General features: G+C 36.5%; 3 protein-coding genes across 3 annotated transcripts; all 3 read left to right on the forward strand.

Moving 5' to 3' along the window:
- Positions 1–1,924: 1,924 nt before the first annotated feature.
- Positions 1,925–3,190, forward strand: LOC125218141. The gene is made up of 3 exons (XM_048119745.1): positions 1,925–2,201; positions 2,632–2,890; positions 2,979–3,190. Exons 1-3 carry the CDS (start codon positions 1,944–1,946, stop codon positions 2,996–2,998), a joined length of 537 nt encoding a protein of 178 aa, XP_047975702.1. The 5' UTR covers positions 1,925–1,943; the 3' UTR covers positions 2,999–3,190.
- Positions 3,191–5,584: 2,394 nt separating this feature from the next.
- LOC125219149 (protein SULFUR DEFICIENCY-INDUCED 1-like) lies at positions 5,585–7,647 on the forward strand. The gene is made up of 4 exons (XM_048121036.1): positions 5,585–5,805; positions 6,449–6,661; positions 6,819–6,974; positions 7,071–7,647. Exons 1-4 carry the CDS (start codon positions 5,704–5,706, stop codon positions 7,473–7,475), a joined length of 876 nt encoding a protein of 291 aa, XP_047976993.1. The 5' UTR covers positions 5,585–5,703; the 3' UTR covers positions 7,476–7,647.
- Positions 7,648–9,855: 2,208 nt separating this feature from the next.
- LOC125219175 (uncharacterized protein At4g13200, chloroplastic-like) lies at positions 9,856–12,342 on the forward strand. The gene is made up of 3 exons (XM_048121079.1): positions 9,856–10,125; positions 10,488–10,642; positions 11,989–12,342. Exons 1-3 carry the CDS (start codon positions 9,942–9,944, stop codon positions 12,202–12,204), a joined length of 555 nt encoding a protein of 184 aa, XP_047977036.1. The 5' UTR covers positions 9,856–9,941; the 3' UTR covers positions 12,205–12,342.
- The last annotated feature ends 307 nt before the right edge of the window (positions 12,343–12,649 follow it).

The raw sequence follows: 12,649 nt of genomic DNA on the forward strand, positions 1-12,649 counted from the left end.
ATGCAGGTCTTCATTTGAAGCTCAACTTTCGATTTGTTTTTTCATGTGAACTTTTATTGATATGAACTTCGGCTTGGCTCGGTTTGGTTCTATTAAATCACTAGTCAAAATTGAAAATTAGTACTCTTTCATTTGCAAAAATATGTCTATTTTTATATTTTATCTCGTCCACTGAAAAATACGTTTCAAGTATCTGAAAAATATCCTTCGATCCTTTGTTATATCAACCACACTTGCTCAAATAATTTCACAAATACCACTATTGCACCAGAGCACCTACTAGTATTTTAAAATCTACTCGCACAATAATATGTGACGCAATGAAAATTATTAGAAGCCGTGCTACTAAAATTAGCCATATTTTAGGCAGACATATTAATTTCCCTACAGAACACTCTCATTTAAGTTGCCGGGAAATCAGTAATAAGGTTTTAAAGACAGTTTTAATGCACTCTCCGTTCGTATTCCCTTTTTAGTCGACCAACTTGATGCATTTCTTTTATTGGCAAAAAACAACAATGTATCTCTTATTTAACCACTAATCGATTACAAACCTAAAATCATGTGCCCAGAAAGAGCGCCCCACTTGCCGTGGGACGAAGAGAGTATTTCTCAACTATCTCAACTTCAAACAAAAAGATGTCTTTTAGTTTCAATTTTCTCAATTATCTCAACTTCAAACACAACAACGTCCTTTGGTTGTACTCAAATCGACGTTGTTTCATTAAAATAGGACAAAAAATAAATAAAAGAATAACGAAAAAAGTTATTTTTTCTAAGAAAATGACATTATTTTTATCGTCACTAGAATACATTGTTTTGCACACGGATTGAGCAATTGCAAAAAAATGAAACCTTATGATTTGATGATCCTATTTAAACTGTATGGACTTAAATGACCATTAATCCATTGATTAGAAATTCGAACTAAAAATTAGGAATTGCCTTGAAATCACTACTTTTCTCGTTCTATAAGCAACTCACCCTAATACCACAGTGTATTAAGAAAATAATCACAAGACTTAATTACTAACGCTACAGACGTCCAGCACCATATCTAGTGGAGTAGTATAGTGCTTTATACTTACTCCATGTACGAGCCTTGCTAAATCAGCCGCTCATTAAACATAGATGTTGGTCCTCATTTGAAGCTCGATTTTCGACCTGTTTTTGCTAGCTAACGAACTCTTATTGAGATGAGCCTCGGTTCGGCTAGATCTGGTTACACTAAATCGCTTGTTAAATTTTAAAATTAGTACTCCTTAGTCCGCAAAATATGTGCATTTTTATATTTTCACACGTCCACCAAAAACACGTACTAGAATCTACTTTTCACGCATGTACCCATGAAAATTAAACATCCTTTGTTATCAACCGCACTTCACTCAAACAAGCACCTAATGTAATTTCAAATAATTAATATATTAGTAGTACATAAGTAGAGGTTAAGTAATTTCATGATTAATCACATGACGACACTTATAAAAATAATACACTTTTGGAATCACAAGCCAACCAGTCCCCACTCACTGCCTAGTTGTCTCACCATCTTATACTGATCACATTTATTGAAATGTACATATAAATATCTTCTCATTTCTAAGTTATTAATTTCTCCATTTTCCACTAGAGGAAATTGGCAAAGTGTTAGAATCTTAGGGATATAGAGACAGCACAGATAGATTACCATTGCTGTCCTATTTGACCAAACAAACTGTCTCACATATTCTCTCCTCACTATCCACATTTAGGAATCATTTAAATAAAAAATAAACAAAACGTAACATGCAGCTGATCTATCCACGCAATTTCTTGAACCAAAATAATCGCTGTTCACATGCAAAAATAATTATAACAAATCTATTATAGTACTATATATAAAACAGATCCTTAATTGAAAGGGGAATTAAGGAGGAGACAGAAATTAAGAGGGAAAAGGTTACATGAAGACTAAGAAAGAAGAGATTGCTAATCACAAGGTGGATTCTGCAGCATCTCATGTAGGAAACAAAGTCTTGCCTATAACTGATTCAGCATCGTCGTCAGCAGCAGCAGCAAGCAGCGAACAATGTCCAAACGCAGACAGCAAGAAAGAGAAGACGAAAGGCGACAAGATGAACACCATTGCAAGGATGAAGGTGTTGCTGAAATGGGCAGCAGCTGCCAGGACTGACAAAGGAGCAAAATACATTGGTAGAAAGGTAACAACATCTATTTGTACATATATTTATTTCATTTTTGAGAATATTGCTTGTCAGTGACAGATCCAAGATTTTCGATTTAGAATGCTAAACGGCCCTCTATCATTGACCATATAACATTAATTGCCTATTTGATTGTGAGATATCATACCGGATGTTTTGGGGGGCTCGAGCACCCCCAAAAGGTTAAAATATTTTTTTCTCCACAAGTCTACAACCATTTAACCATAGTCTTATTTTATTAATTTATTCAACTTTGACTAACATTTGTTTTCCTTATTTTATCAAATTTACATTAAAACTCATGTGATTTACGGTTAAGACGATTAGTAGTTAATGGAAAAACTGTTTATTTACTTATTTTCAATTTTAGCACCCTTGTCTCGCAAATTTTTTTTCCTGCATCCGCCTCTTATATCGGGATGTGCAGGTGTTGCATTTTAGGAACAAATCAGCCGGGTTGAAGGTGGTGAGAGACGAGGACGAGCTGAGCAACGACTCTCCAAAAATAAGCTTCAGATGGGATGTGGAGAGCTGCTCCACCACTTCATCTGTCTATTCCGCCATCTCTGCAGTGGCTTCGTCGCTGAGGCACGACCACCTCCTCGGTGCATCCTCACTGAACTCCACGCCTCTGCGCGTTAGAGGCCACGCTCGGCCGGGAAACTGGATCACCACTGATTCTGAATGTGAGTGTGTATATAAGTGACTTTGCTTAATTATGATTTGAATTAGTAAATAGTGATCTAATTATAACATTTTACTAATTTTGGACAGTTGTTGTGCTGGAGTTGTGAAGATCGGACGCAGAGATCTAATGTTTCACATGTCATAATTGCCATGTTTATCGGTTGAAATGTCAGGAAATTTATGTTAGTTTGTGGTTGGATTATTGAAGTTCTATTTGTTTAATGAAGGTAGTGCACATGCTAATCAATACTAGCTATGCATATGTCTCAACTAATTTTTAAGATTTGTTTTCTTGCTAACTAACTATTTAAGCAACTTGATATGTTGTTGCATGCCCTGGTGGCGGATCCAAGTAGGGCCAGGGGTCGATCAATCCACTGCTGCCTCATGAGTTTTGTTTACTAGATCCGATATCAAATGATTATCAATTTGGGATGCATTGATAGAATTGGTTTTTGTAATACCTGTTAATCGAATGGGTCTACCCATCTAGCTAATTAATGTAGATATTCGTATAGTGGTTTATTTTTAAAAAATTTAATCATATATATATTTTATTAATTACTACTACTAATTAGTCTAATTATGTGTTTATTGCCACAATATATAATTAGAATCTTATGAGAATAAGAACACTATTAAAATTTTAGGCCCATGTGCAAGCCCTAAAATTCGTCAATTTCACAACCCGCTTGCAATCACTTTTGTCCTATTATTAAACATTTTCTTATTTTCTCCCAGTAAAAATCTTGGAGGGTAGACACTCATCATCATACTTTATCACCACTTGCGTCGCTTGCAAGAATGGGCCAAGAATTCAATTTAGGTGGGGGCATAAATATATATATGAATATTTTTGAGAATATGAAAAGGAATATATACATAAAGAAATTCGAAAAACATTAAAAATTAAATACTACTCCCTTCGTCCCAACTTAAGAGTCCTGTTTTGTCATTTCCGTCCGTCCCAACTTAAGAATCCTATTTTTCTTTTATCGTAAATAGTAAATAGACCCCACATTCCACCAACTTATTCAACTCATATTTTATTATAAAAGTCAAATAAGAAAACGGATGTAGATCAAGGATGAGAAGGTAGAATCCTACGGGATCGATAACAACTATCCTATGCTCAACTAACTCCCTAACTATGCCAACAAAGGGTCTCAAGGGTTATTAAGCTATCACTAAGGGTAAAACTATATCTTTTATCAAAGCATATAATTTGTAGATTGCTACCTGTGAATCGAAGTCTCCTTCCTAGAACTAAGGCAACAACTCCTGATAGATCCTAAGATACTTAGTTTCATTCAAAGGCTCAAATCTCTCGATTATATTGGCAAAGACGTCAATTTCTTCTCCTTCAAATTAAACTACTCACTTCTCAATGTTCTTGTAGTAAAATCCACATGCATTTATAAAGGCGCGACAGACGAAGATAAATGTATAAGCATATGAAGAAATCAAAATAACCACAAGAGCCAAGGCATAGAAAAAGGAAATCAATTAAACATAAGAATCATTGTATCTCCCCCGTAGAACCCTACGAAGGATTTAGCTACTCGTGTGCGTAATTTCATAACTAGCTTATAAGGTCTTTAAAATGTACACTATACTAAAGCGAGCCTATCAATTTAATGTGCTTGAGTGTGGTGTTTAATGTATGAATTACAGCTCCAAAAAAATGGTAGACATATATATATATATATACTGTCATGTCACTTAATTACAGTAAGCTACCTACCAAATAATCGTCCAGATTCATTAAGCCAAATTCCAGAACAAGGTTAACTAAGTTGCCGTCACCATATATACATACATATATGTATAATGTATCTTTCTTGTATTGAAGGCCAGATTCATTCTGTGGCTTCTCAAGAATGTTTTTGTTTTGATTTGTGTTTCTTTTTACAGTCCACTTAAATCATTTCTAGAAAGTTAGTTTAGATACATCTGTTCTTATCAAATTACAGAAGGGCATTCTTAATTTGCACTCACCCCACTTTTGTAGTACTCTGATGAGTTTTAGTTCAATAGTCCTAGTCAAAATATTTGTCAAAGCAATCATTGGATACCCATTCTCACCATAACAATAAAATTATACTCATGATCTCAATAAAAAAATGTAAAATTATACTCATCTTAATAATAAGATCAAAAATTGAATTACCCATTTCACTATTAATTATACATAAAATTGTGTAAAAGAATGAAATTTCCTAGATGAAATCATCCCTGCGAGGCTGCAATAGATTCAATTGGGATCTCTTGCAATAACAAGAAAAAAACAACCTTTCCTTTTATAGGTTTTGAGTTACCCCATAAAAGTGTCGGACTGTCAACCAATTTCAGATAAACATTTCCAATACAAATTCAGTTTACTACACGAGACAATTCAATCTAGAGTCTGCTCAAACCGAATTCTCCCTCGAGTTTACTATTTCATTCGTTCGGCATTAATCATTTAAATTTGTCATTTTTGTCGTTCCATAAATAATTGTTTCATTTACTTTTTACTATTTTTGGCGATGAATTTACGAAAGGGAGTAAACTCACACGTGTCAGATTGGATAAGTGGAAAACCTTGTGTTGACAAAGCTCGGAACGAACCTGGACGTCCTACCGTCTAGATTCATTTACCTCTCATAATTTAGCCTCCGCCCCTCTATTATTCTTCTGCATATAAATGAAATGACTACAATTCTCCCTCTCAATCTCAATCTGCATCTGCCCTTTTCCTAGATTCATTCCAATATCTTGCTCACCAATTGGATACACATATATATATAGTATATACATAGAGAGAGAAAAAATGGAAAGTGGGTCGAGGAAGAAGAGAGGAAATGATCTCTTTCATGTAATTCACAAAGTTCCTTGCGGCGATGGGCCTTATGTCCGAGCTAAACATGCTCAGGTAATCACATAGTACTTCTCTTTTTTACCTTTTCACTTTTTCAATTTTGTTCCTTTTTGAGATTTTATGTTTTACTGTTCATCATTAGTTTGATTATGATGCTAACTAGCAAATTAAGGATCAATTAAAGATGTTAATGAAATTTTAGATCTTATAAGGATGATATGATATAGTTTAGGAATATTTGTGCTACATTATTGTTGTATCTGATTAATCTAATGAGAGTATGAGAAAAAATATTGTAGTTTGACATTGTCTTTTATCATTTCAGGTATTTTTATTCTATGTTAATATGTACATTAATTAATCTACACTAAATATACTACTATGTTGTAATTAATTTTATTATGATTTGATTGGTTTGTGTATTAAATCCTCCTATTTAATTGCACTTCAAACAATATTTTTTGTATAAACACTTCAATTAAGATAAAAAATGACTGTTTTTTTTAAATCTTAGTACTATTATTGCATATTTATCAATCGATGAATCGATCTGATTGAGTTAACAATTAAGTTAAAATTATAAATACATTGATAGAATCTCATTCCTAACACTATTTTGTTCATCAACAACATGAACACAACTATGCTTTTGCTTTCGTATTTTTCTGATATGAAATGGTTACATGTTGGATTGCAGCTAGTTGAGAAGGATCCGGAGGGAGCGATAGTGTGGTTTTGGAAGGCTATAAACGCAGGAGATAGAGTCGAAAGCGCCCTCAAAGACATGGCCGTCGTCATGAAGCAACTCAACAGACCTCAAGAGGCAATCGAAGCCATCAAATCCTTCCGCTCCTTTTGCCCCAGAAATTCCCAAGAGTCACTTGATAACATTCTCATAGACTTGTACAAGGTGTGTATCTATACATTAAGGGACCATTTGATTAGGTCATTTTCGGTCAGATAACTCTAAGACAAATGAGTTATCTACCTTAGCAAACGGCCCCTTAACATAGTACTCCTATAATGTTTTTTATACACATACTGATGTTTGGATATAAACATTGCAGAAATGTGGAAAAGTTGATGAGCAAATTGTGCTTCTAAAACATAAGCTCAAACTCATATATTTAGGGGAAGCTTTCAATGGGAAGCCCACCAAAACTGCAAGATCTCATGGGAAGAAGTTTCAGGTTTCTGTCAAGCAAGAAACATCAAGAATTTTGGTATGTGGATTTTAATTTATTGCACTTCAATGAGTACATATATATATATATATATAAGTTGCATATGTTAATAATTTGATTATTTTGAAAACACAGGGAAACTTAGCTTGGGCATATATGCAAAAGTCCAACTTCCTAGCAGCAGAAGTGGTATATCGAAAAGCTCAAATGATCGATCCGGACGCGAACAAGGCCTTAAACTTATGCCACTGCCTCATCAAGCAAACTCGTTACCATGACGCTAGCTTGGTTCTTCAAGAGGTGCTGCAACACAAGCTCCCGGGCTCTGACGACCCCAAGTCGAGGAATAGGGCCGGGGAGCTGTCGTTGGAGCTCGACTTCAAGCTGCCCAACGACCCCTCCTTCGAAGATGATTTTGTCTTCGAGGATGATTTTGTCGAAGCTCTAGAGCGTGTCATGAACGAATGGGCGCCTCCTAGAACGAGAAGGCTGCCGATTTTTGAAGAGATCTCACAGTTTAGAGATCAGTTGGCTTGTTGATTTTTTTAATTGTGTTGTGTTTATATGAATGATATGTGTATATGTTGTTTGGAGATGGGAAGTTTGTGGAGATCGATGTAACGAATAAAGGGTCTCATTTGTATTGATGGGTGGTTGTTTTAGATTGTGGAGTTACCCACTTCTTGAATGGAAAACATCTTTTGATTGGGTATATTTGTGTTTTCTTTATGTTTATGGACTAGATAAGGATTTATTATTGGGTCAACTTATATGGACTCAGTAAATTTATTTTGGTAGGATTTATATAATCTTAATTTCATGTTTCGAATTTAATGGATTTTTTAAATATTTTATTATATGATGTGACTTGTGAGCTTTTGTACAAGCGAAAAAAATTCTACTGATGTAATAGTAAGAAGAAAAGAAAAAAGAAGGCCCTTCCTTGTATCCTGTGTGGAGTAAGTTATCTATATACACTGTCCCTATTTTCTTACTACTCCCTCCGTTCCGCGATAGTAGAGGCGTTTTTCTTCGATACAGAATTTAAAAAAAATTGTGTTAAGTGGGTTAAATAAAGAAAGAATAAAGTAAAAAGTGAAAACGATAGAGAGATGAAGAAAGAATAAATTAAGAGAGAGTAAAGTAAGAAGTAAAGTAAGAGATAAGAAATGTGTGGACTTTTGCATAAAAGGAAATAACTCAACTACTATGGAACGTATCAAAATGACAAAATGACTCAACTACCGCGAAACGGAGGGAGTATTGTCTATTCAATAATTTATGAATTGCATCAGCCTCTGGACTAATGTTTTAACTCATTTGTTATATTTTTTACTTTTAAAAAAATAGTTCAAGAATTAAAAAGAAGTACCTCAAAATAGTAAAACATACTAATCCAAAAACCTCTAGCGCAATTTATTTTAATTATAATTGTTGCCCCTTATTTTCATCATTTTTAAGACATATACCTATATCATGGTTTAAAAACAATCAATCTATTAAATATATCCCACTTTACAACAATGAAACAATGAGTCAATTTAGAGCATCCACAATGGTAATAGGCCAGTCATAGGCCAACTATAGGTCAGCCACTCTCTCTTCCTGCCACGTCATCAGCACTAAAAATCCACCTGTCACATCATTATTTTAATCAAATAGGCTAGCCTAAGGCCAGCCACAGGCTAGCCGCAATAAAAATAATTCAAAAACAACTACATTTACGAAATTAAATTCACGATAAATTACGGAATTAAACTTACGAGATATATACGGGAAAATTCATTCATTTCATTTAAATAAAACAAAGGTACATAGATAAAAAAAAGTACATAATTAAAAAAAAAAACGGGCTTCCACACACGAGCCCCGCCTCTCTCTACTCCTCATCGCCGCCGCCGCCACTCGGGACCTCCACATCGGTGGCATCTGAGCCCCCCATCTGTGCCCTCGCGGCATCCAAATCGACCCGCATACTCTCGAGTATCGAGTGAAGAAACCTCTTCTCCGTAGGGTCAGTGGCGGCCCTCCAATCTTGGAAGACCGTGTACATCTGCTCCCGTGTTTTTTGACGCGAGAAGAAGGTGTATGCGAGTGGGGGGCGGCGATAGGGGGGAGGATCCCCTCGCTGCCCGTTGTGCCCGCTTTTGGCCAACCGGGCAAGTGCGGCGAGCAAACGATGGAGGGGACGGAAACTCCTCAGCATCCGGAGGGAAGGTCGTGGGAACCGCCGCTCGCACATCTCGTAATCGCCGGAATAGTTCGGCTTCTGCTTTATTCGGCCACCCGGCGTCGACCCCCGTCCAAAACTTCTCGGAGTCCTTCAGCACACGAGATAGCAGTTCCAGAAGGTGAACTCCCTATAAACCCCCGGCTTGGGGAATTGACTCTCCGCTATCCTCCGGCTAGTCCTCCCCAGTCTCCGCCCACTACTCATCATGCGGAGGGTGTTGGCGTACAACCCCAAAAATCGGCCGACTGCGGCCCTAATGCGTTCTCATCCCTTCCAAGCACTCCTCCCCGCCGTAGTCCTTTCCGTGCGGGCAGTACCTCTTGTAGGCTGTTCTAATCTTAGCCCACATGTTGACGATCCGTTGGTTGTTCGCAACCAGCGGTTCGGCTAGCCGACCGACTAGCGACGCGAATCGACTAGCCGTGCGCTAGCCGCATTGTGGATGCTCTTACCAAATTCTTATAATGTGGATTAGTTTGGATAAATGAGAATAACACTAATCGAATCATGAAGTATAGAAGTTGTAACAAGTTGACTCAACATTTCATTGTTGAGTTATGTAAGATTGGACATAAATTTTTTTTTCAAAATCAAGAAATTTGAAGAAAATGCGAGTTAGAAATAACCTATGAATATTTTTTTAATCTCCCTATAAATAACTAAATTTTGGGTATTTTTAATCGGGTGGTCTCCAGTAAATCTACGAGACGCCTACGACTTCTGGACTTGATCAGCTTCTGTAATCGGAGAGAGAAGACGAAGGGAGAAGGGAAATGAGTGGGCGATTGACAGCATCCCATTGCCCACCCTCCTATTCCATTCCTTCCCCATCCATAATCCATGCCCCTCGCTGCTCTATCAAGCCACCTGCCCTCCCCTTTTCCCCCTCCAACCTTCACCTCCACTCCTCCAGATCTCCATCCACTACATTCACCTGCAACTGCACTCGCAATTCCGGTACGCCTCTTCTCCTTACTGTCTCCGCTTACCAATCTCAATACCCTATTTTGTTTAATTTCCGTAATTCCCCCCTCTCTCTATGTGCTCTTGGTGGTTGCTCTTTAGGGTTTATGTTCCAGCTATTTAGGTTTCTGTTCATAGAGTTGGAATTCAGATATTGGAACTGCAAATTCTATGCTACAAACAAGTCTGTACTGGAAATTACCTTTTTCAAAAAAAAATCAGTTAAGAATGGGAATACAATTTGTAATTTTGATAGGGATTTGAGACAATTATGTATTATGTCGATTGTAATGACAATAAACTAGCTTAAGATGAAAATGATTTTCGCTAGCTAAGAAAAAGTTGTCATTTTTCAGGTGAGAATGAGAGCAGAACAATTTTAGATGCATTTTTCTTGGGAAAGGCAGTGGCTGAAGCACTTAATGAGCGTGTAGAGTCGGCCGTGGGTGAGTTTCTGAGCTCCATTGGCAGATTGCAAGCTGAACAACAGAAGCAAGTAGAAGAGTTTCAGGTACTAAATCACTGCTTGTGTATACGATTCATGTCATGTGATGAGGGGGCTATATCTTACCACACACTTTGGCTCGTTAGCCACTGCGTCATTTGTCATTCATATGAGTGTGTAGAAGGGATAATTCACCATTGAAAGGGCTGGTGTGTTGCTTGTGAGCTTTGGAGAGAGAACTGGTTTCTACACTCCATCTGCTTTTGTTTTTAGGCCATGATATGCTGTGGTGCCCCTAATTCCTTTATGGGGTGTTTGAAAGGACATATGAATCTATGATCGAGTATTTGAAGCATTGGATAATCAAACAATTTCAAAATTAATCAATACATGGATGGTACATTAGCATGTATTATTTTATCTATCTATCCTATCACTCAAAGTAAATACCTCCTTACTATAGAGGATTTAACAGTATTTCGATTTTTAAACGTCGTTGAGAGAAATTAGACACATGATGAGTCTAGCAAGTCTTGTTGTGTTTGGAATTTGGAAATGTTTGTGACCTTTTCAAGTGTATGAAAATAAGCCTTTTAAATTCATCCTTATTTTGTAATGTGATACTCCACTGTGCCAACAAACGGTTCATTTGTCATTATGTTTGAAATTTGCTTACTTGATTATTATCATGGTAGAGTGATTCACATCGTTTTCATGGAGATAAATTCCAATGGATCAATAATCAGTTTGTGACATGGTCACATCATGGTCTCCCTTAACTATTGTTTGAAAGATTGTAACATTTTCTCAAGAAATCTCAACACTCAAGATATACAAAAAAAGAGTGTAGCTTTCGCCCAGCATAATATGGGAAGTTGGTTTAATTAATTTTTCGAATTTCCACTTTTCAAAACTGGGGTGACTCGGATAATTTGATTTGGTGTAATATGAATTGTGGTTCATATTGGTAAGTAGATGCCTTTTGAAGCTTTGGATCATGATTATGCATTCATATGAAATAGAGATGACCAATTACGAATAAAACATCTAAAATTAGTACTCATAAAAGTTGAAAAAGTTCAAGATCGCAAACTTGTCGCTAGCTAAATCTTATATTCATTGTAGCTATAAGCCAAAGCATGAAAGTTCCTTTAGTTCATGTGCTGTTGTGATAGTCAGTTTGAAATACAACAATGTTGTATGTCCTACATTAGTACATTTGCAAGCCATTACCGATGTAAGCTACGATAATAGTACATTGTGAATCAAATGTGCCTTTGCTACTATATGTTATATGCATTCTGCCCTTTCTTTGAAATCTTTTTCAGTTGAAGTATAGTTTGTTTCTAACAAGGCTTCTAAGAATTGCCAGTTGTGGCAATCTAAGATCTAAGCTGTATATGTTGCTGCAGAATGAGGTGTTGGAAAAGGCTCGACGGGCCAAAGAGCAAGCAGCAATGGAAGCGAAAGGGCTCGTTCCCCAGGCTAAGTCTAGTGCGGACAAGACATCAGCTGTGAATGGTGTAGCATCGAACACATACTCACCTGCTGAGTCTGTGAACTCTACAGCCTCATCCCTGCAATCGGAGCCTGTCGACCGTGAGGACAATCCTCCCAATGATGAATGATGGTTGATCATTAGTGATGCTGCGTATGATCACTGCCCCTTGCATAGTTTGAGAGCAGAAGGAATATTGTTGTTATTTATAATACATGCAATGTGTATTCTTTTTTATTGCAAATTTATCATAGAAATATTAAGATGATAATATTTGTCATTAGTTATATGAAAATAAGAGAAGATGGCTTACTCAGAATATTTTTGCATGAAATTTTATTCACCCATCAAAAAGAATGCAGCAAAAGAGTATTCTTAGGGGGGGGTTTTACTCGAAAAGAATGCAGCAAAAGAGTATTCAACGAATTATGCGTCTAAATAAAAAAATCAAAGTGAAAGGTTAAATCTTCAACAAAAATAATTATGCACCTCAATCACAACCTCAAGTAGACTCGGTTGGTAAAACTATTCACCTCCAATCTATAGATTGAAGGTTCGTAGATAGGGAACTATTG

This window comes from Salvia hispanica, chromosome 4 (genome assembly GCF_023119035.1).
Source record: "Salvia hispanica cultivar TCC Black 2014 chromosome 4, UniMelb_Shisp_WGS_1.0, whole genome shotgun sequence".
NCBI lineage: Eukaryota > Viridiplantae > Streptophyta > Magnoliopsida > Lamiales > Lamiaceae > Salvia > Salvia hispanica.

Bases quoted from the DNA above. Each gene is read 5' to 3' on its own strand.
- LOC125218141 (XM_048119745.1), top strand. From the start codon at position 1,944: ATGAAGACTAAGAAAGAAGAGATTGCTAATCACAAGGTGGATTCTGCA. The intron at 2,202-2,631 runs GTAACAACATCT...CGGGATGTGCAG, and splicing joins CAAAATACATTGGTAGAAAG to GTGTTGCATTTTAGGAACAA. The intron at 2,891-2,978 runs GTGAGTGTGTAT...AATTTTGGACAG, and splicing joins GATCACCACTGATTCTGAAT to TTGTTGTGCTGGAGTTGTGA.
- LOC125219149 (XM_048121036.1), top strand. From the start codon at position 5,704: ATGGAAAGTGGGTCGAGGAAGAAGAGAGGAAATGATCTCTTTCATGTA. The intron at 5,806-6,448 runs GTAATCACATAG...GTTGGATTGCAG, and splicing joins TCCGAGCTAAACATGCTCAG to CTAGTTGAGAAGGATCCGGA. The intron at 6,662-6,818 runs GTGTGTATCTAT...TAAACATTGCAG, and splicing joins TTCTCATAGACTTGTACAAG to AAATGTGGAAAAGTTGATGA.
- LOC125219175 (XM_048121079.1), top strand. From the start codon at position 9,942: ATGAGTGGGCGATTGACAGCATCCCATTGCCCACCCTCCTATTCCATT. The intron at 10,126-10,487 runs GTACGCCTCTTC...GTCATTTTTCAG, and splicing joins CAACTGCACTCGCAATTCCG to GTGAGAATGAGAGCAGAACA. The intron at 10,643-11,988 runs GTACTAAATCAC...ATGTTGCTGCAG, and splicing joins AGCAAGTAGAAGAGTTTCAG to AATGAGGTGTTGGAAAAGGC.